This window comes from Pan paniscus, chromosome 12 (genome assembly GCF_029289425.2).
Source record: "Pan paniscus chromosome 12, NHGRI_mPanPan1-v2.0_pri, whole genome shotgun sequence".
In the NCBI taxonomy this organism is placed as follows: domain Eukaryota; kingdom Metazoa; phylum Chordata; class Mammalia; order Primates; family Hominidae; genus Pan; species Pan paniscus.
The window spans coordinates 25,937,417-25,964,880 of NC_073261.2; the positions used below are offsets into that span (position 1 = coordinate 25,937,417).

The following is a 27,464-nucleotide window of genomic DNA, read 5'->3' on the forward strand; positions in this document are numbered from 1 at the left end:
ATGTATGTAAGTAGGAGTATATATACTTATATACTTATAGATAAAGGTTAAAAATTATCACTCCAACCCTTAAAAAATTCTACTTCTAGAGAAAACATGTTACTTCAAAGGTGTTAAAATAAAAGTGTCTTGGAATTTTCTAGAAATGAATCAAATAAAAATTATATTTGTGTCATTTGAATACAAAAAACACAAAAGAACACCATTTCTGACCGTGTTAGACTTACAATTTATAGGTGTTAAACAATTCTAAATCTGTTCCAAGCTGTGTCACATAATTGTACTATGATACCAATGCCTGTTTTATGATATTCATAAAATATATTTGACTTACTTATATAAATTTATCTGGGCATCATGTGTTTGGCTATGCAAAGGCTATATTTGAATCCTATAACTTACCCTGTAACATTCAACGGCTTTCTCTGTGTTTTCTTCCAATTCATAAAGAAGACCCAGAAATCTGTGAGCTCTGGGATCCCACTGTTGCACATCAATGTAAGTACATATGCATCTGTTTTTTAAAAATAATACAAAAGTAAATTAAACTTAGAACTGTACTTTTAAATGCTAACCGAAGAATACATCTTAAACCAAAGCAACCACTAAACTCGTTTATATTGTTACTCAAAACTACCACTATTCATACAGATAACTCAAAAGTATTCATAGAAAGAAATGGGTAATACTTAAAAACATGTACATAGAGTTGACCACATACTCGTTTTACCATTAAATGTCACATTTACCAAATTTTTCTCCAGTGTTATCCACACATAATAAATGAACATATCAATTGCTTTTTCTTCCTGATCACATTTTAATAAAGCACTAACAGTTTTGCCAATAAATTAGAAGTGATTATAATAAACATTTTTAAAGTTATCATAATGCAAAATACTAAACAGCAACAATTTCCCAAACAAAGGGAAATACATTTACCCTTTAAGCAAGAAAGTAATTTCTAACAGTACTATATCCAGCTAAAATCGAACAGAAGAAAAATTACTAATTACAGTACCAAATGCAGGAAATTTCCATTTCTCAAATCAAGTAACAACTAAAATAAGTAAATATCCTCTAGGTTCCTTGACAGTATTACGATCAGAGAAATTAGGCCAGACCCAAACTAAGGGATTAAAGTCTCACAGTAAAAAGGTACAAGAGTTAACAGTCACAGTGCTGCTAGTTACATAATTTATGTACCACCATTTTCCTTTCTTACCAGCATTTCCAACTTCCTTTGGATGCCTTTAAAAGTCTGCCTCCCAGCTGGGAGCAGTAACACACACCTGTAGTCCCAACACTATGGGAGGCCGAGGCAGGCAGACTGCTGTGCTCAGAAGTTCAAGACTAGCCTGGGCAACATAGTGACACCTGTCTCTACCAAAAAATGCAAACCTCAGCCAGGTCCACGTGGTGGTGCGCATCTGTATCCCCAGCTACTTGGGGCGCTGAGGTGGGAAGATCTCTTGAGCCCAGAAGGCAGAGGTTACAGTGAGCAAAGATGGAGCCAGCTGCTGCACTCCAGCCTGAGCAAGAGAGACAGATACTGCGTAAAAAAAAAAAAAAAAAGCCTGCCTCCCTCTTAATTTCCTGCTTTAATCCACTCCCAGTCAGGAAATCAGAATCACCAAGCTTCTTATCCCTAGGATAGAGCCTTACAGCATCACATATTGTGTCAATTAAAGATCTTTTATACAAGCTATTCTCCTGCCTTACAATTACAGTTTAATTTTTTATTCATTGCTATTTTCCATCTGATTAAGGTATCAGATATCTAACCAAAAACAAATTAAGATATAGGCATGGTCCTCTTTTACTCCAACAGAAGACAATTTTTAGAAAAAGTGTTTTAAGCCAAACAATTTCTTGCCCTTGGTATAAAGCAGCAGCATGCAGAAAACACTAATTGCAGTTTCAATCTCAATGGAATCTAGGCTGGTCCTTAGCATCAGTCTGAGTGATAAATCCCTTATTCCAGAATACACTTAGGAAGAACTACTAAGAACATATTTTTACCTATTTCAAAGAAGAAAATGAGAAAAGGCATTGATTTTAAAAAAAAGAATACATGTTACAGTTTGTACTTACTTTTTAGCAAGATCATATTCTTTAGCTTCATAATGCAGCTTTGCAAAATAGAATTCTCTCATTGACTTCTAAAAAAAATTAAAAGTTGTTTTACGTTTCATACAGAAATATTTTCCAACATTTTTTCAAAAGTAGTAAAAATCTGTCCTAAGTTTATGTTCAAATACGCCATTTTCATTCACTTAAAAGTTTTTTTTAAAGCCTGACAAAAGCATAATTCCATGTTTTATAATTTCCTATCACAAAACAAAAAATAGAGCTGGGTGCAGCGGCTCATGCCTGTAATCCCAGCACTTTGGGAGGCCGAAGTGGGCAGATCACCTGAGGTCAGGAGTTTGAGACTAGCCTGGCTAACATGGTGAAACCCCGTCTCTACAAAAATAGAAAAATTAGCCAGGCATGATGGGGGGTGCCTGTAATCCCAGCTACTCGGGAGGCTAAGGCACGAGAATCAGTTGAACCCAGGAGGTGGAGGTTGCAGTGAGCCAGAGGTTGCAGTGAGCTGAGATCGTGCCATTGCACTCCAACCTGGGTGACAGAGACTCCAATCTCCCAAACATCATCATCATCATCATCATAAATAAGCTGGGTGCAGTTGGTCACAACTTTAATGCTATTTAATTCTAGCACTTTCAGAGACCAAGGTGGGAGGCTAGCTTTGAGGCCAAGAGTTTGAAACCAGCCTGTGCAACACAACAAGATCCTGTCTCCAGGGGGAAAAAAATAGCCAGGCATAGTGGAGCATGCCTGTGTTCCTAGCTACTCAGGAGGCCAAGGAAGGAGAATCACTTGAGCCCAGGAGGTTGACACTGCCATGAGTTATGACTGTGACACTGCACTCCAGCCTGGGTGACACAGGGAGATCCTCTCTCTAAATAATAAATACATAACATACAAAAAATAAATTCAAGAAAGAAAGACAAGCAGACAACAGAAGTTAAGAATTTTCATCAGCCTTGGAAATCTTGGAAACCCTGTGGTACCACTCTCTCACTTAACAAACAAAAGAAACCAGCTTTCTTTGGGGGGGAAAGGTATTCCAGAAATCTCTTCTCCTACCATGTGTAAGCCTCTATGGGAAAGAATAAGTAAGTACTTAGGATCTATTAAGGCACTGAGGATTCCCTGGTCCATGTACTGTTCTCTCTACAGATCAGATCAGTATTTTACAGTCAAGGAGTCAAAAAGGCAGAAATAAATATTGAATTCTTCAAGTAATAAATGAGGTCCACAGCCTGGCTCCTTGGTTACATAAACTCCAAAGTCCAAAATGCTGATGCACACCAGGCTGGGTGCGGTGGCTCACACCTGTAATCCCAGCACTTTCGGAGACTGAGGCAGGTGGATCACTTGAAGCCAAGAGTTCGAGACCAGCCTGGCCAACATACAGAAACCTCCTTTCTACTAAAAATACAAAAATTAGCTGGGCATGGTGGCACACGCCTGTAATCCCCGCTGCTTGGGAGGCTGAGGCAAAGAATCGCTTGAACCCGGGAGGCAGAGGCTGCAGTGGGCCAAGATCGCACCACTGCACTCCATCGTGGGCAACAGAATGAGTCCATCCCCCCCCCCAAAAAAAAAATGCTGATACAACCAGAGTATGTTCCATCCATGTGATAAAGAGTATACAGCTACTCAAACATCTTATTTTTGAAATTCCAAGACCCCAGTGAATGTCCAAAACGATGAATAGTACCAAACCAGGTTGCCATCAATCGAAACATGTTTCCTGTTTGTGTCCCCCACCCACAAATTTAATGTCTTGTCCATCTCAACTAAGCACTTATCACACACTGTGGCTGTAACTTTTGCAGTTTGGGGTGTCACAACAAAACTAGCACAAATTTCTTTTTCCTTCTTCACAATTTCATGGACAAAAGATTTGTTCTTACCATAGATCTTAGCAACTCCAGTATATGATCTTTTTTCTTTCCTAAGTCAAAAACTCACCTCTTCACTTAAAGGAAGCACTATATGGCTTCTCTCTGGCATATGTGAACTGCCAGCATCGCTACTCTTGCTCTTTGGTGCCATTTTAAATAAAATAAGGGTTACTTGAACACAAGCACTGCAATACTCCAACAACTGATCTGATAACTGAGACGGCTAGTATGTAACTAGCGGGTGGCGAGCACATACAGCATGAATATGTTGGACAAAGGGATGACTCGTGTCCTGGGTAGGACGGAGCAGGAGGCCGTGAGATTTTTATCATGTTATTCAGAACTGTTTGCAATTTAAAACTCATGAAATGTTTATTTATATAATCTTCCATTCAATATTTTTGGACCACGGGTGACGCAGGTAAGTAAAACCACGTAAGGCAATACCGTGGATAAGAAGGGACTACTGTACCAGCAACGAACAATCAGAAAAGGAAATTAAGAAAGCAATTCCATTTACAATCGCATCTAAAAGAAAAAAATGCCTGGGAATAAATGTAAACAAGGAGGTGAGAGACTTGTATGCTTAAATTACAAAACGTTGCTCAATGCCAGGCTAACACCTGCAATCCCAGCACTGGCGACAGAGCAAGACTCCGTCTCAAAAAAAAAAGAACTATAGCAATCTTAACAAAAATAATACACAACAGTCCGGACAGCACATAAAGGAACAAGGCTTGTTCCCCCCTTCCTTTTTTTTTTTTTTTTTTTTTTGAGATGGAGTCTTGCTCTGTCGCCAGGCTGGAGTGCGGTGGCTCGATCTCAGCTCACTGCAACCTCTGTGTCCCAGGTACAAGCTGGGACTACAGGCAACGCCACCATGCCCAGCTAATTTTTGTATTTTTAGTAGAGATGGGGTTTCACCATGTTGGCCAAGATGGTGTCGATCTCTCAACCTTGTGATCTGACTTCCTCCGCCTCCCAAAGTGCTGGGATTACAGGCGTCAGCCACCGAGCCCGGCCAGTTCCCCCTTTTCAAAATGAAGAAATAGATTCAAGGTACAATGCCAAAACATAATAGAAAAATAATTCCATTACCTTCTTTGCTTCCAACTATGTTATTAAAGTAGACAATCTTAAGATAATTAAACAACTTTACAAATTATTCTTCTATATGATCTTTTGCCTCTAACCTGCTCACTTTACAAGGGAACTGAAGCTCAATCAGGTAAATGTCTTGTTTAAAGATACACAGCTAGGAAGGAGCACAGCCCATGTTATGTAAACAGGACAATATCTGATTCAAGCAGTACTTCTTTACATGACAGCAGATGTCACTATAAGCAAATACCTGAATTCACTTAAGCTGCCAAATATCAAGAACTGATGCAGGGCTCAAAACAGGAACAGTAAGACCCTAAGAGATGCCACATCATCGCTATCTTGCACAGTAAGATAGAGATGTAATTGTAATTGTCCAAAACTTAATGTTTGTGGCCTACTTTTTCATTATGCAGTTCTAAATTTCTCTTTTTTTTTAATTCAAACGGAGTCTTGCTCTGTCACCCATCTTGCACAGTCAAATGAATCTCCCTCCCCCTAAAATCCTCCAAAAAAGCTGCTGTTCTCAACAAACCCATCTGATCAGCTCCAAATCTGTGGAGTCCCAACAAGGGTGAGGGCCGTGATTATACAGGACAATGAGGAAAAGTCTAGATACTGAACCATGAGTTCCCCAATCTTCTTCCCCGGGAACATAAGGGTAAGGAAATCTCTCAAAAGGCAGAACAAACAAAAGAGGAGAATAAGAGAAAAATTAGAGAAACTCCAGCTTTCAGGTAAACATCATTAAAAAAAGGGTAAGAAATGGTCAAAGAAATAATACAAGAAATGCTACAGAACTGAAAGAAATGAGTTTCCCAATTGAAAGGACACTTCCAGAAAACCTTTAAGTTACCAAGAACAAGAATCTCATCGGACTCCTAACAACAGAACTTCTAGAAAATGAAGCAATGCTTTCAAAATTGTGAAAAAAAATATTTCAAACTCAGAATTCGATAACCAAATGATCAACCAAATTAAGTAAAGACGTTTTAAAGACATACCATTAGTTTCCAGACCAGCCTGAACAGTATGGTGAAATCCCATCTCTACTAAAAATAGAAAAAATTAGCCGGGCGTGGTGGTGCACACCTGTAATCCCGCTACTCGGGAGGCTGAGGCAGGAGAATTGCTTGAACCCGGGAGGCGGAGGTTGCGGTGAGCTGAGACCATGCCACTGCACTCCAGCCTGGGCAACAGAGCAAGACTCTGTCCCAAAACAAAAACAAACAAAAAAACCTCTCATCCACTTTTCCTCAAAGCAAGTGAGACTATGCTACACCCAAACAAAGTAAATGAAGAGGACATGAGATACAAGAAACAAAGGGTCTAACTCAGAAAAAAGATGAAGGGAATTCTCAAACTGATGATACAGGGAAGTCCCAAGAGCACAGCTGTGTAGCAAAGAGGAAGAAAAACCAATCCTGGTTGGAGAAGTCAGTTAGTAAGGGTATTCCAGGTAGACAGACAATCAATCAATCAATCAATGTTTTAAGCTGCAACTGATGGGATTATGTGACCAGTTTGACCACATTTGAGGGTGTAAATTGCTGAGTTTAAGTAAGCAAGTAGTAACACAACATACAAGCAAACCAAAAAATAAAGCAATTATTCAATCCAGGAAAAACAAAACTGCACAACAAGGGCAATTCAAATGCAAAAATATTTACCTTATATTTATATAAATGTTAAATATTCATTTAAACAAAAACTGCAATAACAGTACTGAAAGAATGAGGGGCAAACCAAAGTGTCTGAGGACAGTTTTGGAGGAGCATAATAGCCAGTACAGAATGTCTAAAATGGGGCCCGGCGCGGTGGCTCACGCCTGTAACTCCGGCACTTTGGGAGGCTGAGGCGGGCGGATCATGAGGTCAGGAGATCGAGACTATCCTGGCTAACACGGTGAAACCCCGTCTCTACTAAAAATACTAAAAAATTAGCCGGGTGTTGTGGCGGGTGCCCATAGTCCCAGCTACAGGCTGGGGCAGGAGAATGGCGTGAACCCGGGAGGCAAAGTTTGCAGTGAGCCGAGATCGCGCCACTGCACTCCAGCCTGGATGACAGAGCGAGACTCCGTCTCAAAAAGAAAAGAAAAGAAAAGAAAATGTCTAAAATGGGAGAAAGGAAATTAAAAATAACAAAAGTATATACGTGTGTTACTCAGAAGTATGAAGTATAGATGTAAAGGGCAGAAAAAAACAACTAACAGCTGTCAAAGGTGCCTGCCTGTAGTCCTAAGTACTCAGGAAACAGAGGTAGGAGGATCATTTATGCCCAAAAATTTGATGGCAGCCTGGGCAACACAGCAAGACCCTATTCTAAAAAACAAATAAATAAAAATAAGAGCTGTCAAGTAGCCTTTGAGAAGTAGGAATCAGCTGCAGAATAAGAAACCAACTTGACAGAACATAGAAAAACTAAACAGAAGCCATCTGGAAAAAGAAAAACTAGAGAAAGAATTATATATTTTTTCTTTTTTTCTTTTTTGGAGACAGAGTCTCGCTCTGTCACACAGGCTGGAGTGCAGTGGCGCAATCTCTGCTCACCACAACCTCTGCCTCCAGGGTTCAAGCAACTCTCCTGTCTCAGCCTACCGAGTAGGTGGGACTACAGGCGCTGCCACCACGCCCGGCTAATTTTGTATTTTTAATAGAGACGGATTTTCACCATATTGGTCAGGCTGGTCTCTCGGCCTCCCAAAGTGCTCGGATTACAGACGAAGAATATTTTTAAGAAGGGCAAAAGCACATGTGAGGGAGTAGAAAAATGGCAAAACAAGAGAAGACTAACAAATGAAAGCACAATGGAAGACTAGAAAGATATGATATACAGACACATCATCACACTCCAAAACTCAGACATTCTAGAAAGCATGGGCAGTTCACAGATGGCCAGCCTCTGCCAAACTGGGGGAGAATACTAACCTCTTTATATTCTTCACAGCCACTGCCTCTTCTCCCTCCATTCTTTACCTTCTATCCAAAGCACCCTGTTTTGTCATTTCACTCAAACCTAACTTCACAGAATAGCTTCACATGTTCCAAAGTTACTCACTAGTTAATCCATATTCCGCTGAAATCCCCAGGTTCTAATGTAAATGACTTTAAATTTGGGGGGGGGAAGACTCTGTAAGTGTAAGAGAGGTGATCATAATAACCAATCCTCAAAATTTTGCTACCACTCCACTTTATTTAATGTAAAAGTTATGTAGTTGAAAGAACATTCTAACTTCTGTCTAGACCAGTGGTTTTTAATCTTTTGGAAGCCAAGGTCCCCACTAAGAATCTCAGAAAGGCTCTAAGGTTGCTTTTTTTTTTTTTTTTTTAAGCTTGTTTAAAAAAAAAAAAAATCAGGCTGAGCAGAGTGGCTCACACCTGTAATCTCAGCACTTGGGGCCAAGGCGGGAGGATCACTTGAGCCCAGGAGTTGGAGACCAGCCTGGGTAACATGGTAAGACCCCATCTCTACATTAAAGAAAAAAGCCGGGCATGGTGGTGCATGCCTGTAGCTGGCATGCCTGTAGTCTCAGCTACCCAGGAGGCTAAGGTGGGAGGACGGATTGAGCCCAGGACGTCAACGCTGCAGTGAGCCACGATCCCGCCACGTTCCCGTCGGGAACAAGCCGGGAGAAAGAGGAAGCGCCGGCGCCAACAGTCTCCCGCCCACCGCGGTCCCCCCAGGACTCTTCCTGCGCTTGCAAGCGCCAGGCCGCCCACAGGACTGCGCTAGCCGGCCGGCGCCTCAACAGAGCTCGCCAGGGAGCAGCGCCCGTCGGGAACCATGACGCCTGAACCATGGAGGCTGCCGCCGCCCGATCGCCCGGCCGGGTCGGGGCCGCAGCCGCCGCCCGATCGCCCTGCCGGGTCGGGGCCGCCGCCGCCGCCCGATCGCCCGGCCGGGTCGGGGCCGCCGCCGCCGCCGCCCGATCGCCCTGCCGGGTCGGGGCCCGCCGCCGCCGCCGCCGCCGCCCGATCGCCCTGCCGGGTCGGGGCCGCTACCACCGCCGCCGCCCGATCGCCCTGCCGGGTCGGGGCCGCAGCCGCCGCCGCCCGATCGCCCTGCCGGGTCGGGGCCGCCGCCGCCGCCGCCGCCGGATCGCCCTGCCGGGTCGGGGCCGCCGCCGCCGCCGCCCCATCGCCCGGCCGGGTCGGGGCCGTCGGTCTCTTCCAGATCCACTCACCTCTGGAGGCGACGGGTTGCAGCCCAGCAACGAGGAGGAGACGTACGGCTCCACATCGGCGTTGCTGCGCGTCATCGCGCCACCAACCTGGCTCCTGAGACGCGTGAGAGCACCGCTCAGCCCGGCAGCAGTCGCCACTTCCAAGAGGAAAGCGCCTACAAGCCAGTGACACAGCGGTGTAGCCGTTGGAGAACCACTGTGACGAACTTGCGTTCTGCCTCAGCACTGTGTATCCTTGGCGACGTGGGCGCTGGAGCTGCACTCGGCAGGGCTCTTGGCAGCCCCCTGTGGTCTGAGGGTGTCTTGACATGATCTTATGTATAGAAAACCTTAATGAAACCTCAAAAAAAAAAAAAAAAAGACCTAAACTATCAGTGATAATAAATGAGTTCAAAGAGATTGTACCATACAAGGTCAATTTAAAAAAATGAGTTGTCTACTTATACACTAGCAAGGAACAATTCAAGTAAAATTAAGTAAACAATTCCATTTATAATATTATAAAAAATAATAAAATAATTATGAATAAATTTAACCCAAACGTGTAAGACTTGTAGACTGGAAACTACACAACACTGTTGAAAGAAATTAAAGAGGAGCTAAATCAATGGAAAGACATCCCGTGTTCATTAATTGGATGTAAACATGTCTACACAAAAACTTGTATACAGCCCAGGCATGGTGGCTCACGCCTGTAATCCCAGCACTTTGGGAGTTTTTGATGGGAGGATCACTTGAGTCCAGGAATTTGAGATCAGCCTGGGCAACACAGTGAGACCCCCATCTCTACAAAAAAAGAAAAAACAAAAACAAAAGAAAACCTATACATGAATGTTTATAGCAGTACTATTTTTATTAGTAAAAGGTGGAAACAATCCAAATTTCCATCTACTGAAGATGGATTTTTAAAATGTGGTATTATTGGGCACAGACACACGTGCCTGTAGTCCCAGCTACTGGGGAGGTTGAAGCAGGAGGGTCACTTGAGCCGGAGAGTTTGAAGCTGCAGTTTGCAGCTGCAGTGATGCTCCTTGATCCATGCAGGAGCTGTGATCAGGCCTGTGAAGAGCCACTAAACTCCAGCCTGGGCGACATAGTGAGATCTCTGTCTCAAAGAAAAATGTGGTATAGCCATACAATAGAATATTACTTTTGCATAAAAAATAATGAAGTACCAATGCATACTACAACATGAATCAGCCTTGAAAACATTCTTCTAAATGAAAGGTGCCAATCACAAAACCTCATATATCATTTCATTTATATGAAATATCCAGAGTAGGCACACTCAAAGACACAGAAAGTAGACTAGTGATTGCCAAGGGCTGGGCGGAGGGGAAATCCGGGAGTGCATGTGACTGCCAATGTGAATGGAGTCTCTCATTGGGGTGATAGAGATATTTTGGAATTAGATTTTGGGGAAGGCTGTAAAACATTGCAAATTTACTAAAAAAAAAAAAAAATCATTGAATGAAATTAAATCCTATGGAGATGATAGGTATTTTCATTTTGGCCAGGCAATCTACCTGATTAGGTTCAAGCCACAAGTTCCCACCCCTCCATTCTGCAGTCTGGTTCCAAAGTCAGTTCAGTGTCCAAAGTCTTCACAGGACTATTCAGTTCTGTCTGACTTGTGCACCACCCAGTGGCCAGTTGTGTCTGTGGGTGATGGTCTCTCAGTTCAGCTGTCAATCTTTGGTGGGTTGAACAGGACCAGATCTATGCAGGAGCAGCTCAAGAATGAGCTCTGGGGTTTATAGACAGGTTAATGGGGTTGCTTCACTGATTAACTCTCTCTCAGCAATTACCCTCAGTGATCTTCACTGATGGATAAGTTCAGAGAGTCTTGGCCCAGGATGGGAGGGTGGCTTTGGTTTCAAAAGGTCTATAAACTCCTGATGTTGTTTTCTAAATATGTGTATATATGCATTAGGTTTTGTTTCTCAAGGCAACTTGTTCCAATCCCCTTCTTTTACTGTTGAATAAACCAAAGTCTGGAGTCGCTGCCCTAAGTGTAATTGAATTAGCTCTTTAAATGCCTTACTGACTAAAAGTGAGTGTGAATAGATTTTATAGTTGTTACTCCTGATCAGAAATTAGTGATCAGGACTATCACTAGGCCAGGTGCAGTGGCTCACATCTGTAATCCCAGCACTTTGGGAGGCCAAGGCAGGTGGATCACCTGAGGTCAGGAGTTTGAGACCAGCCTGGCCAATGTGGTGAAACTCCGTCTCTACTAAAACTACAAAAATTAGCTGGGTGCGGTAATTCCAGCTACTCGGGAAGCTGAGGCAGGAGGCGGAGGTTGCAGTGAGTGGAGATCGCGCCATCGCACTCCAGCCTGGGTAACAAGAGCGAAATTCCATCTCAAAACAACAACAACAACAACAATAAAAGGTGATCTGGAATTGGAAAACAATACAGTATTTTTTAAATGAAGTTTTTAAAGAGAAAATGTTTCAAATTTCATGTTTGCTTCCACTGCACCTGTGATGTATAGATTTATTTGCTAAATACAGCAGACACGTGTTTTTAAGTTATCCTCTATGCCTGACACATTTGTGCCCACCTTAGGCTCTTCCAGTTCCCCTTTAGGTCTACAATAGGATAGAAGGAAGAAAAGACTAACACTTACTGAGTTCCAGGTATTAGACTATGTACATGCAAGGGAGATGACTATTTTCCTTAGGCTCAGATGAGAATGCTAAATCTCAGACAGGTTAAACAACTCACTCAGGCCACACACTTGCTACAAGATGGGGCCAGGGTACAAATGCACATCTATTTGGCCCCAGAGGCCAGAAGTGCTCTGCACAATTCTACACTTTCACAATCCAATGAATCTGGCCCCTTCACCTTGGGCATGAATTTATAAAACATTGGCCATGACTGGAGAATGTGGCAGGCTGTTGTCACAGTTATAGGCAGAGGGTCCATGGCCATGGGACATGATAGAGCTACCTGGCCCTTGAAATGGATTCAGGATCCCATTGGCAGCACCTTCTTCTCAAGTGTGTTTTTGTAATGTCTCCCCAGCTTTGACCTCAATGAATTGGAGAGATAGAGATTTCTGGATCTCTATGACTTGTTGCTTAAAAGGAATAGGGTACATGAATATCCCCATTTTTTCAGACTACATTGTTCTCTACCTCTGTAATCCTCAATTCCTAACACTCAATAAATACTAGAGGACTGATGACACTCCATGTGCAGGACACTGCGCTGGGAACACTGAAACAATCAACAACACACTGCACCTGCCATCCAGGAGCTCCAAGGCTGGGGTTAACACTGAGGCCAACTGACCCAAAGCTGTGACCACACTTTCCTGCTGCAGGCCCAGCCCATCCTGGTTATGAAAACCACTCATTTTTGTCCACACACACCAGGGGATAAACACCAGCCCCCACTTCCGAGGCTGCTCACCAAGCTGAACTTGCTGCCTGTCAGCCTAGGATTGGTTTATTAGATTTCTGTGTGTACATTTCCCTCTACCTTCATTTCTTCATCTCTATCATTGAAAACTATCCCTTTTGTATCCCCTTCCTTCTTAGTTGATTTCTTTCTTAAAATTTGGTGGGATAAAGTGATTTTCACTGCAGGATTAAATTATCAGTCCTCAGTGGCATTTGATTATTAGCAATGTACTCCTAAAAATTAAAGAATTACTGTTCTAATGGGAAATTTTCAGGTGTAAAGTCTGTTCACTGATAGATCCCACATCAAACTACAAAGGGTTACACACCTAAGTTAGAACACATATGTGTATACACACACATCTGCAGTAAATACTGCTTACTAATTATGCTATATTTGAATATGTCTGTATCTTCTATGCTCCTGGGTGTCTAAAACAACCTGCTTCCATGTAGAATCCCATTTATTTTCAAGGCCATTGTCAAAGCTGCTTCTCTCCTCATCACTTTACTCTCATAGTGATCAGTCTCCAATATCCACTCTGGGACACCTCGTTTTTCTTAGCATCTCCTATCTGCTACCCTGCCTCTCCACACCTCTCTCTGACATCCTGCCTCAATCTCTTGCTTCCATTGTTGCTGTATTCTCTACTACCCATATCAGAAAGATGGCCAATGCCATTTGCTTCTGTTATCTCCAAGTGATGATCATAGATGCCTGGCTGTTCCTCTCAACGTGCTCTCTCAGGCCTGTCCAGAATACCTTATTCCTTTAAATTGTGCCTTCATTCAATCAGGAGTTGGAAGTTTGTGGTGGGGGGGGGGGGCGGTGTTTGTTGTTCTTTTTCCTTTACCCCATTTGTGAGTATTCATTCTTCCTTAGCTTGTTATGAAAAATCCCAGTTGTGACCCATTTCTGTAATTATCACTCTTAAAAGGTCATCTAAAAATGTATTGGTTTTTATCAAAAGATTTATTTAATTTTTTTCTGATGACTGGGAGTTCCTATGTATAAAAACAAACAAAAATGACCTGATTTGGTGCAAAACCACAGAAGTGCTACCAAGGTTTCACAGTGGTAGCTCACTCTGCTCTCAACAGCATGGTTGATAATGATCAGGACTCACTCTAGAAGTGCTTCTAAAAGAAATCTGCTACATATGAAATCTACACACCATCACCTTCAGCTGGCCCTGAGCTATTTCTTACAGGTCAGTCTCAAGTCTCTATAAAACTACCTACATATGTAGGTAGGTACATCTAAAAAGAAACGTGTTCGGTAAGTGTGGGTGATGCTTTCAGTTGGCTGTGCTCATTTCATGGAAGTTATGCAACCCAATTTCGAGTATCCTGGCACAATCTAGGGCCACCTCATGAGTAAAATGCAAAGCCCTTCCGTGTTGCCCTCTCTCACTGCCGCCAGCTGTGGGTTGCGGTTGGCTGCCAGACACACACTTCCTCCACTAGCACTGCCACCTGGCTCCCAGTGAGCCCCTGCAGACTGGACTAGTGTGTGTCTGCATCAACCCCATCCCTGCTCCCCACCAAGGATGCCACCCAGGAAGCTGACACTGCCCCATTCACAACACATTAATATTATCGTGAAGTCCGAGCTGCTGATTTCATTTGACTGGGGGCATGTAGACAACATGAGCAGCTGAATTTTAAAACTGACTTTCATGCAATCGTCACTTGTCATTGGTAAGGATCCCCTAAAAGGAAATCCTATCAAAGTAATCTCCTTTCATTAAGATCACTAAGAAAATAAGCAGAGAGAGATAAACTTATTTTGTTCCATAACAAAGAATGTATTTCATGTCATAGGAAGAGTAGGAAAGAAAAAGATGTGCTGATTATCTGACCTTTCAGATTACTGCATATTTGAGTTGCTGAACAAAGGACAAGAGGGCTGTGAAATACATTTTGAAAAGAAAGGGTTACTCACTCCATTTGGAAAAAGTAAGATCCTGTGTCATTCAACTCAACTGGCCAAAACTCCAAAACACAATCATGCAAAGCAATTCTCGAGGAACTCCTTGGGTTCAGCTCCACATGTTCCTGTGATCCACTGCTTTTGTACCAGCTTTTGGTGGTTGTTTCAATCTCATGTGCAAGTGAACACGAGCAATGTTTCAGATAGAAAAGTTCCCCTTCAACCACAGTAATGTGGGGACGTGAAGTACAAGATTCTTCAAAAGATTAGTAAAGTAAAATAAATAAAAACAAAAACCAAAATGACAAAGGTAACTTTTTTTGGTCTCCTAATGCGTTAGGTGAAGAAGCAAGGTTAGCAAGAAAGTCCTGAGAAATCTCGGTGTCAATTTCCTGTGGGTTCTTTATTTTTGCATCAATCTTTCCAACACTAGAAAGGATAAGGCACTTTCAGAACATAGATGAAAACACAACTTCTGACAGTTTCTCCCGAACAGAAAGGTATCAGAACTTAACCAACCGTAGCTAGAAGACTGATAATTGTGTCACCTCTTAGAAGAAAATATTACACATTACAACTTCTTCACAGGGAAAGCCACAGAAGTCACAGTGCTGCCATACCTACCTCAAAATATACCCTGCTGAGGAGTCTCAGTAGAAAAGAAAACAAGAAACCTAGCAACCTTGGCGTTCTTCCTCTGCACCATCAGAAATCTCACTTACCTTGCATTCACCCTGCCTATCTAACATTCCCTGGCAAGTGTGGGGATGGTTAAAGGTGTGCCTATGTAACTTACAGTGTGTGTACATTTATTATTACTGTAGGTCACCATGTGGATAATCAAGAATTCATTAATATAATATCAATCCAAATTTGCATATCTGTCACTTTCCCTCTTTCTCAATTGACCCAGATTCTCTGGCTTTGGAAATATATCTGAACCATCGTCTACACAGGATAGGTGCTCCTTCCCCTCTTTCTGCACTTGTGGTACTTCAAGTTCAGCATTAATGGGTCTTTCTCATAATCTACCTTCCAGTGACTCTCGGGTGCACTTTTACCGCATTTTGAGGATGAGAGTATTTAAATTGAACGAAACATTTCCCTTAGGACATGGACAAAATGCCCTCTCTATAGTCAGGGTTTGTTTCTCAAAGCAGCAGTCTGGTTTTAACTCAAAATTGTTAACCACAACATAAAGAGGAAGTGATGTGATAGAAGTATTCTGATATGGTTTGGCTGTGTCCCCATTCAAACCTCATCTTGAATTTAATCATGGGGGCAGTCACCCTCATGCTGTTCTCATGATAGTGAGTGAGTTCTCATGAGATCTGATGGTTTTGTAAGGGGCTTTTCCCCCTTTTGTAAGTTTCCTGAGGCCTCCCCAGCCCTGCAGAACTGAGTCCATTAAATCTTTCTCCTTTATAAATTACCTGGTCTCAGGTATGCCTTTATTAGCAGTGTAAGAATGGACTAATACAGTAAATTGGTACCAGAAGTGGGTGCTACTGTAAAGATACACAAAATGTGGAAGTGACTTTGGAACTGCATACAGGCAGAGGTTGGAACAGTTTGGAGGGCAGTTTGGAACAGTTGGAACAGTTTGAAGAAGATTAAAAAAATATGGAAAAGTTTGGAACTTCCTAAAGACTTGTTAAATGGCTTTGACCAAAATGCTGATAATGTTATGGACAATAAAGTCCAGGCTGAGGTGGTCTCAGATGGAGATGAGGAACTTTTGGGGAGCTGGAGCAAAAGTGACTCTTGTTATGTTTTAGCGAAGAGATTAGTTGCATTTTGCCCTTGTCCTAGAGATCTATGGAACTTTGAACTTGAGAGATGATTATCTGGAAGAAGAAATTTCTAAAGAGCAAATCATTCAAGAGGTGACAGAGCATAAGAGTTTGGAAAATTCACAGCTTGAGAATGTGGTAGGAGAGAAAAATCCATGTTCGCTGGAATGGGGAGCATGGAATTAAAGCTGGTTGCAGAAATTTGCATAAGAAATGAGGACCCAAATGTTAATTGCCAAGACAATGGGAAAAATGCCTCTAGGGTATGTCAGAGATCTTCATGGCAGACCCTCCCATCACAGGCCCAGAGGCCTAAGAGAAAAAAATGATTTCCTGGGATGGGCCCAGGGTCCCCTTCTGTGTGCAGCCTAGGGACGTGGTGCCCTGCATCCTACCCCTCCAGCCATTGCTAAAACAGGCCAAGATACCAGGTCAGGCTGTGGCTTCAGAGGGTGCAAGCCCCAAACCTTGGCAGCTTCCACAAGGTGTTGAGGCTGCAGGTGCACAAAAGTCAAGAATTGAGGTTTGGGAACCTACGCCTAGGTTTCAGAGGATGTATGGAAACGCTGGATGTCCAGGCAAAAGTTTGCTGCAGGGGTGGAACCCTCATGTAGAATCTTTGCTAGGGTAGTGTGGAAGGGAAATGTGGTGTTGGGGCTCCCATACAGAGTCCCCATTGGAGTACAGCTAGTGGAGTTAAGAGAAGACAGCCACCATCCTCCAGGCCCCAGGATGATAGATTCACTGACAGCTTGCACCACGCACTTGAAAAAGCCCAGAAACTCAACACCAGCCCATGAAAGAAACCAGGAAGGAAGATGTACCCTGCAAAGCCACAGGAGCGTAGCTGCCCAAGGCCATGGGATCCTACCTCTTGCAGCAGCGTGACCTGGATATGAGACATGGAGTTGAAGGAGACTATTTTGGAACTTTAAGGTTTAATGACTGCCCTATTAAATTTAGAACTTGCATGGGGCCAGTAGCCCCTTTGTTTTAGTCAATTTCTCCCATTTGGAAGGGGTGTATTTACTCAATGCCTGTACTCCCATTGTATCTAGGAAGTAACTAAATTGCTCTTGAATTTACTGACTCATAGGAAGGGACCTGCCTTGTCTCAGATGAGACTTTGGACTTGGATTTTAGAGTTAATGCTAGAATGAGTGAAGACTTTGGGGGACTGTTAGAAGGGCATGATTGTGTTTTGAAATGTGAGAGCATGAGATTTGGGAGAGGCCAGGGGTGGAATGATATGATTTGGCTCTACCCCAACCCAAATCATCTTGAATTGTAGTTCCCATAAGCCCCATGTGTCATAGGAGGGACCTGGTGGAAGGTAATTTAATCATGGAGGTGATTACCCTCATGCTGTGCTCCTGATAGTGAGTGAGTTCTCATAAGATCTGATGTTTTTATAAGGGGCTTTTCCCCATTTTGCTCAGCCTTCTCCTTGATGCCACCATGTGAAGAAGGATATGTTTTCTTCCCCTTCCACTATGATTGTAAGTTTTCTGAGGCCTCCCCAGCCATACAGAACTGTGAATCAATAAAGTCTCTTTCCTTTATAAATTACCCAGTCTCAAGTATGCCTTTATTAGCAGCATGAGAATGGACTAATACACATTCTTTGAAAACATGGATGTTGAATATACCACAAAACACAAGAGTTAAGGAGCACCAACTTCATGTTTTCTGGTTGCAATACAATCTCTATTTTATACTAACACTTCAACATAGAAGGTGTGATACATGTGTATATGTGGGTGTCAGCTTCAATTGACATGCAAAACCCTGGTGAGTCATTAACAGTTCATTTATTTTCCTGTTTTAGAGTTAATATAATAAAGTGCATAGGCCATACAATATGTGCTCCTTTATGTCTGTGTTATTTCGACATGATTGTTATAAATGCATTCATGCTGTAGCAGTGATGTGGTCTTTTCTCATTGTAATGTAGTATCTAATCGTGTTACCATTTCACAATTTATCCATTTTATAAAAGGATGCATGTTGGGGATTTGGTTTATTAAACAAATGTCTATTGGATATTGGCTTATTTCTAGGTTTTCAGGTTTATGCTTGTCTTAAAAAGCTTCTATAAACACATATGACTGTGTTTGGATGGACATGTGCTCTCTGGAAATATTATCATTTGAAGAAACTTAATGTGAATTACACACTCTCCAGAGGTAGGAGGTTGATAATTGAAAGTCCACACCACCCCCCTCCTCAGGCAGCTAGAAGCTTTGGATATCTAATCATGGTTTACCATTAGAGGCTTTGTTGATTACCATAATGCTTGTTGGAAATGGTTCTTGATGGGATAAATAAGTGGAATTCAAGGTTTGTGGAGTTCCAAGTGCCAAAATAGGCACTCCTATTGTTCCATAAACACAGTATAAGAACCCAGCAGTGCCAACAACAAATGCCCTTTGGAATAAAGTCTGTGTTTGAAACTGTCTTGAGTTTGGACAATCATAGCATTTTGTCACTTAAACTCAACTAGGTTCAGTGAATCCTACATGTAGAACATTGTCATGTCTCCCTAGAGTGAAACATTCATGAAAAGTGCTCTCCAGGGCAGGCAGCTGGGAGCTTGGCAACTTTGCACAACTGGCTGCATGGCTGTTTCTGTGCCTGAAACATGCTCTCATTATAATGAGGAGTAAGGCTATTAGTGTATGTCCACAGGACATGGAACTCATGACACACTTTCCTGTACCTTGCTTTTCCACTCACTTGTTTCTGACAGATCATTACATATAAAAAAATGAAGATCTACCTCATTCTTTTATCATCTGGGTAGGGTTCTATTGCAGGGATCTCAATAATAAATGGATTCACGTAAGTAAATATACCCTGAGATTGGACCTGTGTTATTTGAAAGTACCAAAAGCTTAATTCAGCTATCTCTTCAGCAGTAATTATCAAAGTAGGGAAATGAGCCCATGTGTTTCCCTCTCCTAGATAATAGATCAAGGCAAATTAATATTTGTGCTCCCACTTTCTCCCCCAAAGCCTAAGGAATGCCTTGCTGTTCAATCATGGAATGCTAAAGAATGAAGTCTCAGAATCCTTCTCAATTAAAAAAAAAAAACAACTCTAGGCAATCACTGCTAATAAGTTAAAATTGGTATTTGACATCTACTATGAAGCCTACTTGAGCTCCTTGGTCTAGCCAGTCTCTTTGTTGTATATTCCGTCTCACTCTAATTTTTTTAAGCTGTCTAATATATTTGTCATTTACTTTTCTCATTATTACCTAAATAATGAGATGAATCTTTGCCTCCCTCTCAGGAAGGAGAAAGTGTGTTTCAAACTTCCTAAAACCCAATAATAAAGATGGCTGCCACCTCCTCAGTTTCAAATAACATGAAATAAATTTTCACCTCAGACAAATGTAATTTATTTCAAGATGCAAGTTTTTCACTCTGCTCTCACTACATGAACTCAGACTGCAGAATCTTTTCTTTTCTGAATAAATTCAGCATCTTCAGTAGCCACCACATAAAAAAAAAAAAACTTTGACATTCTTCCTCAATTACTCATGAAATATGTTTGAGAATATGTATAAGGTCACTTACCTGCAGTGCTTACAGATATAAGCACCCAAAGGGTCAAGAGTAATTCTCTACAATTCATGGTTTGGATTCTGCTTCAAATGCCTTCTCTGGAAAACAGAATAAAACAGATTCAGCCAAAGCTTTCAAACAAAAGCGTGCCTATCTTATGAAGGTTTAAAAATCTTCTGGCACACAGATTTTTAAAAAAACAACCTAGAAGATTTTTATAATCCTTAATATAGTAACCAATTCTCAGAACTTTCAGCCATATAAAATTAATAAAATTTCAAATGAAGTTTTGCTTCTGGAAGAAATCCCCAATAATTTATTTCTCTGATACAACAGAGTCTGAAGAATTTCAGGCCTGGTCTACTAAATCCTGCTTCCAAGGCCAAAGTTCAGAACAATAGTACTGCTACAAATATTACCATTCTATGGATAAACAATCTGTGACATGCTGAGCTATGTATGGCAGTTCTGCCCATGTAACAGAGTGTGTGTGTGTTTTCACATCAAAACGTTCCTGAATTGTAATGAGATCTTCATTTAGGGTTGAATTTTTAAAAATCCATCTTCCTCCTTCAGAATGTAGGTTTCATAATTCTAGGCACTAAGTCTATTTTGCTCTTCACTGTATCACTAAAATCCAGCACGATGCCTAGCACATGGCCAGCACTCACTAACATGTGTCACTGAGGCATAGGTGTGTATGCCTGTGTTTGCGTGTGTCTGTGGCTGCCCATATGAGTTTACTTTAGGGAAATGGAGAGATGAAGTGACAGTCTCCTACAGTCCAGACCCCTCCTTTACATTGACTGTGACCCAGTGGAACTAAGATCTGCATTGAACTTTGATCCTACTACAACCTAGCATTCGGACTTCTGATTACAACTTTAAGAGCCCAGTGGAGGAAGGATCCCCCACAGTGGAGACCATTCAGAGTCTAAATACTGCATAAACAACACCATATCCCTTGTTTACCATCCTGAGTGCAGGGAGCACAGCCTGATGGCAGAGTCTGGTTTCGGAAACACACAAACCTGGGCTGCCACTCCAGTTTGAGTCCTGACAAGCTGTGCAAAACTTGAGCAAGTCTTAGAGCCTGTTTGGTCATTACCAAAATGGAGATGATAAGAAGGCCTGCTTCTGGAATTATTGAGTGATTAAACCATCTAAGGCTTATGGAGACTTCCTGAGTGCATGGCAGCTTCTCAGCTCAGAATAATGCCCCTCTCACCAACAACTACTCATCTTCCATCCTAAAAACAGGGTTGTCAATGCCTGAATCCAGGATAAAGCTTAATGGCTAAGCTGCCAAACCATTCACATACATCCTTATGGAAAAATCACCAAATATTTGGTGGAATTTCCAAGAGATAATAATCAATAAAGTAAAGGCCAAAGAAACAAGTATGAATGGAAAGTACCAACTGTGCATAATCAAATTAGACCGGTTCTATGGTTTGAAACCTCCCCCGCTACCTCCACACACATTTTATTATTAACTCTGCCTATTCTTTTATCTTGGATAGAATAAAAAATGTTATTTCCTTTATGTCACTCTGATTAAGACTGACGTAACCTTATAAAAAGCACCACTTTTAAAAAAAATTCAATATCTACCAACAGACAAAGTTATCAGGAGATGGTTCAGCAAACTGACAAGTTAACTCTGAGTCTCAATATGAAACATATTAAGATCTCAGTACACAAAAATTAGCTGGTATTTGCACACCATTCTGCAAATGTGGATGTGTGTATGTAAAATTTTTAATGTACTTAAGTTTTATGTGTGAATTTAAGAGATAAAGGTTATATTAAATAATGAATTCATTTCCAGAAAAAGAGCTATTCTGATAAATGTAACAGATACTCTAGCAAGTATTAATAAAATAGGCATAGAAGAATATAAATATTAAATGTCTCACATGTAAGAATTTTAAGGGTTTTTAATTGTTATGTTTAACATCAATATTTTTGCTTTTCTATAACTCTTAAGTTTCTTTCTTTTTAAAGTTTTTCTGATTTCTAAAGCAATTTACACTCAATGTAGGAGATTTACAAAACAAAAACTGAACGAAGAAAATAATCTCAACATGTATAATATTTTAGCATGTTTTCTTGTACTTTTTATAAATGTTGTCACATAATTAAGATGTTTGGCCGGGCACAGTGGCTCATGCCTGTAATCCCAGCACTTTGGGAGGCTGAGATGGGCGGATCATGAGTCAGGAGACTGAGACCATCCTGACTAACATGGTGAAACCCCGTCTCTACTAAAAATACAAAAAATTAGCCAGGCATGTTGGCAGGCACCTGTAGTCCCAGCTACTAGGGAGGATGAGGCAGGAGAATGGTGTGAATCCGGGAGGCGGAGCTTGCAGTGAGCTGAGATCTCATCACTGCACTCCAGCCTGGGCGACAGAGCAAGACTCCTTCTCAAAAAAAAAAAAAAGGTGTTTAAATGATTGCATATCCTGCATTTCCACCTAATATTACATAATGAGCATTTTTCCTGTGTCACAAAACTCTTTGTTAAAACCATTCTAATTGCCACCTAATATTACTTCATGTGGATATATTATCATTTACCAGATGTATTATGAGATAATCACATGACCGTCTTCACAGGTAAGGCAGAATGGCTCAGCTTTTTTGCAGCATGGGCTCAGGTGGCAGCCTGGGTGGATTTGAATCTCCATTCTACCCTCTACCAGCTAACCGACTGTGGGCAACTGACTTGCCTGTTCTGTGCCTCAATTTTCTTATCTATAGAAGGGGATAATAATAATACCATCTCCTGGAGCTGATGTGAAAGTTAAATGAGTTACTATTCCAAGTGTCTGGTGAATGGTAATACCACTTAAATGTTAGCTATTATTATTTGTCTACATTTCTTATTATTTCCTGGATGTTACTCGATGGCAGTACAGTGATTGAGTTGAAGACTACATTGAAACCTGACAGATGCATGCTGACAAACTGCATTCCAGAAATGTTGCAATATTCATATTCTCTCACTCAATAGCACAAGACAGCATCTATCGACCACACCCAGAAGCACACTGAGCAGCTTTACTTTTAAAATGTAATTAGACAGCCAAAATGGAAAAATGGTAGCTCATTGTTTTCTGAATTTGCATTTCTTTGGGTATAAATGAGGCAAATATTAATCACTTATTATCAGCCATTTTATTTTCATGTTTATGAACCATCTCTTTATGTCTTTTGTCCAGTTCTCAGATGTTTGTCTAACTTGTTTACTTTCTCTCTTTTGTTATGCTAATATATGACAAATTTTATATGGATGTAGTCAAACCGATCATTCTTTTGCTTTGAGATATTTTCATTGCTTTTAAGTGTAGAATATACTTTCCTGTTGGTGGTCAAATAGATGCTTACGTAGTTTCTTCATTTTTATGGCTCAGTATTGTTTTGTTTTGTTTTTATATTTCACTTTTTTCATCCACCAACAATTAATTTTCTTGACTGACATGAAGATAGGGAGTAACTAAACTTACTTTCCTCAAATACCTACTAATTACTTCTCTATTGTTAATTAAATAATCCTGTATTTCCCCTACGGTTTGCTGACACTAGCTTATAATGTACAGGTCCTCCCTGAGCACTCTACTGCAAGTCTAGCACAGCATGCTTTTACAAATGCAAACACGCACATGCACACACACACACACACATGCTCACACACACCAATGTTCCTCTACCCTCCCGTGTTTAGTTTTTCTATTCATAGCACTTATCACTGTCATATTTTCACTTTATGTCTGCTTGTTTCTTTGTTATTTGCTGAATTATTGAATGAATTATATCCATAAAATATACATAATTTTGAATCCAGGTGATCATCTGATCCATTGGCACATCTGCATAATCTACTTTTGAAATGCTTTTTAAAGCATGATATCTTGGAAAGTATGTTTTAGCAACTAATGTGAAGTCTAGGCCACCAGCTCTCACCCAAGTTTGGAAAAAAATAATGATGCCCGGGCTCCACCCAGTGGTCTGGAGGACAGACTGGGCATCTTGAGTCCTCAGAACTCCGCAGGTTACTCTAACGTACAGTCAGGTAGGGAGCCGCCGACGTAGGGCACTTATTTGTATTCTTAGGAAAGTACATTTAATACATCTTAAATGCATATATTTGATGTGTCTAAGACATATTAAATATTTGTGCATGTACATATGTACGTACGTGTGTGTACACACACATAACGAATAGTCACAAACTTACCTAATCACCCAAAGGCATGAAGTTTTCTCTAAATGAAAAAAAAAAGTTTCCTGCAAAAATTGGGTGACCTAGGCTTAAGGTCAGTTCCAAGCTGACCACTCTGTCTCCCAAGGCAGCACAGTAAAAAGCCCTTCCAGAGGGTCCAAACAGTCACCTGAACCCCTGGCTCTGCCCAGTTGCCCTTGTTTATGGGTCCCACCCTGAGAAACTGACCTTTCTCTAAAAGTAATTCACAGAAACACATAATGTACAGGGAAAGAGCCATTTCAAAGCTCTTTCTAATGAGGAACCTGAGATTTGAGGAAGTGAAATGGCCAGCCTCAGATTACAGCTATTCACAAGGACACACATGAATCAATGTAGATGCCTCAATATAAATCACTCATTAGCAACACATACAATCGAGCAACTCCTGAGACAAAATGCCTGGATGAAAATCATAACACCAGTTTTTTTTTAATATAATTTTTCTTCTACAGTGTTCCATGCATAGTCGTTTTACTCAGCCTGTGAGATGATAAAACAACCAAATGCAAAGAGGAGAAAATGATCTTGGGGCATAACATACACACACGCTTAAACTCTAACAAACAAAATAATTTGTGTGGAATCTGGCTTCTCATCTGTAAGGCCAAGAAAATCAATGCCACCTCATAGTCCTTGTCACACAAGTGTCTGTTGTTAGCCTTATGCTTCCCCCCAAATCTGCCTATGCCTGTGCTACCTGGGCCACCCTCCCCACTTCTCCCAGATGCCAGGTCCCTAGAGTCCTTTCAACTTGGCTCAGTATTTGCCTTCTCAAGGAAGCTCTCCAACTGCAACAGCCCCAAATGGCACATGCCTATGTCCAAGCCCGTCTCCATCACTCTGCAGGTGTTTCCATCACTCCTGGACTAGCTGCCACTCTCTGGTGAGGTCCCTGAAGGCAGGGACCCTGCCTTTTCTTTTTTTTCTTTTTTCTTTTTCTTTTTTTTTTTTTTTTTTTTTTTGAGATAGAGTCTCGCTCTGTCGCCCAGGCTGGAGTGCAGTGGCACAATCTCCGCTCACTGCAACCTCTGCCTCCCAGGTTCAAGGGATTCCCCTGCCTCAGCCTCCCGAATAGCTGGGATTACAGATGCATGCCACCATGCCTGGCTAATTTTCCGTATTTTTAGTAGAGACGGGGTTTCACCATGTTAGCCAGGATGGTCTCGATCTCCTGACCCCATGATCCGCCCACCTCAGCCTCCCAAGTGCTGGGATTTAGACCCCGCCTTTTCAATCCGCATTCCTAGGCCTTAGCCTCAGTTCTCAGCCTTTGGATGTATATTTGTGCAGGGAGAGGGAAAACACCGTCCCCAGAACCTGCACAAACCCAATTCCCCAAATTTACCCCTCCTAGCCCATCCAAGGCCCTGAGGTTGACAGGTGTGCTCCCAATAGCAGCACTGTGTATGACACAAAATCAGTATTTGCAAAGGGTCTTGAGAATGAAGCAAGGGAAGTCAGTGAAATGAATACAAAAATCTTGGATCTCTGTATCTGGCTGCAATTGACACCTCATTAATTTGTCTGATAACTACGATGCAACGTGCTGGGCATTTTAACTTCCCAAGGCTGGGCAGAAAAAAGATAAAGGCTCTGGAATCAGAAAAACTGTAGGTGTGGGTCTGGGATCTACTACTTAGTAGCTGGACACTCTTGGGTAAATGACGGAATTCCTCCTCCCTTTTATTAAAGCATAATAATAGTTCCTACTTCATGTGGCCCTTAGGAGGATTATGTGAAAATAAGATATCTAAAAATTTTCTACAGTGTCAGGCACACAGTAAGCACTTAAAAAATGACAACTATTGTTATCATTTATTTCAGTCGTTCTCACCTCTCCAGAAAATAATTGGGGATGTCTTAATTTCTAAAACTATACTTTCAGAGAAAGACAGGATGCTGTCTCATCAATTATTCACACGTATTCACACACACACTATCTCTCTCTCTCTCTCTTAATTGATCTTGATTTGAGAATCCCTCCCCGGATGGTGGTCTTCCCTTCCTCTGGGGGGTGGGGAGGGGATGCGGGTGGCAGCGGAGCCCACCCTTACCTTCAGAGAGGCGTCCCCGAGGCTGGGGCGGGGGCGGCAGCTCCTCCTTCACGCCAGGTCGCGACTGCGGAGGCCAAGTTCAGAAAGTAGGTGAGAAGCAGCGATCTCCGCCTCCTGACTACCGTGGAAAGTGAAAGAGAGGTGTGATTAAAGAGATAAGGCACCCAGAGAGGGCTACAAAAAAAAAAAAAAGAAAAGAAAAAAAGAAGAAGGAAAAAAAGTAGGAACAGAAAGAAGAATGTCAGGCGTCTGGCAGCTCCTGGCTGCTAACCCCGGCCAGTGGAGGCTGCAGGTGGGCACTGCCCGCGGTCGGGCGAAGCTCCGGGTCCGGGAGTGTAGCGGTCTGGGGCGCTCTCAGTCTGGGGCGCTCCCTGGCGTAGAATCCTCCCTGACTCGGGGGCCCGGTCTGGGGACCCTCCGGTCCGGGTGCTCCTCGCAGCCGTGCTCCAGGACCGGCTCCTCCACCCAGACGCCCCGCGTGGAGTTACCGGAGCTACTGGATCGCGGGGTCCAAAGGTTGCTGCTGGAAAACCCAGCGCCTTGCCCTTTTCCCGCGGACGGCGTGGGCCCCAGGCGTCTGGTGCTTCCTCCCCAGCCGCGCGGCGCGGGTCCCGGGAAAACCCGGGCCGTAGCCGGGTGACCTGCGGGGCCGGAAGGGGGCGCGCCCGGGCCGCTCGCAAGCACCCTGCAGGCCGCGGTTCACAGCAGAGGATGCCAGGAGGGAGGACCGCTGGCCGCAGCGGCCGCCCCGCTCTTCAGAGGAAGAGGAGGGGAGGGCTGAGGGTGGAAGAGGGGTCCCCGGGGGATGCCGAAGGTGAGAGGGGCTCCGCGTCTCAAGTACACAAATGCGCCCCAGGCTTTTTGCTTTCCCAGAAGGATGGGAGTTCACTATAGGGAAGTAATAGAGAGGGGTGCAATTGTTGAAGTTTTAATTTTTTTTAAGGAGGCCAAAGGGGAATGTGTGTTTCTAGATTTTTATTTTGTGGCAGAACTGTTATTTAACAAAAGGAAAAGGGAAACCCATGGCCGACAGGCAAAATGTTTAATGAGACAATGATTTTAATTCTTTTTACCCAATCAAGATAATTCACCACATAATAAATAAAAATATGTAATTATTTCAATAAATGCAAATAAAAGCATCTGACAAAATTCAACACCCTTTCTG

General features: G+C 42.2%; 1 protein-coding gene across 3 annotated transcripts in view; it reads right to left on the minus strand.

The window, feature by feature from the left end:
- Positions 1 to 27,135, minus strand: part of LOC129397124 (ranBP2-like and GRIP domain-containing protein 4) — an 80,882-nt gene extending 53,747 nt beyond the window's left edge. Inside the window, exons 1-6 of one of the 3 annotated variants that reach the window (XM_063594707.1) lie at positions 26,297 to 27,127; positions 19,985 to 20,070; positions 14,623 to 14,866; positions 9,262 to 9,601; positions 2,095 to 2,162; positions 403 to 514 (exon numbers count right to left, since the gene is read on the minus strand). In XM_063594707.1, the coding sequence (XP_063450777.1) occupies positions 403 to 514; positions 2,095 to 2,162; positions 9,262 to 9,336 (255 nt within the window). In that variant the 5' untranslated portion in view covers positions 9,337 to 9,601; positions 14,623 to 14,866; positions 19,985 to 20,070; positions 26,297 to 27,127. Of the gene's footprint in view, positions 1 to 402; positions 515 to 2,094; positions 2,163 to 9,261; positions 9,602 to 14,622; positions 14,867 to 19,984; positions 20,071 to 26,296 lie in introns of all 3 variants that reach the window. The other 2 variants (XM_055107521.2, XM_055107523.2) reach the window with 2 other exon arrangements.
- Between the last annotated feature and the right edge of the window lie 329 nt (positions 27,136 to 27,464).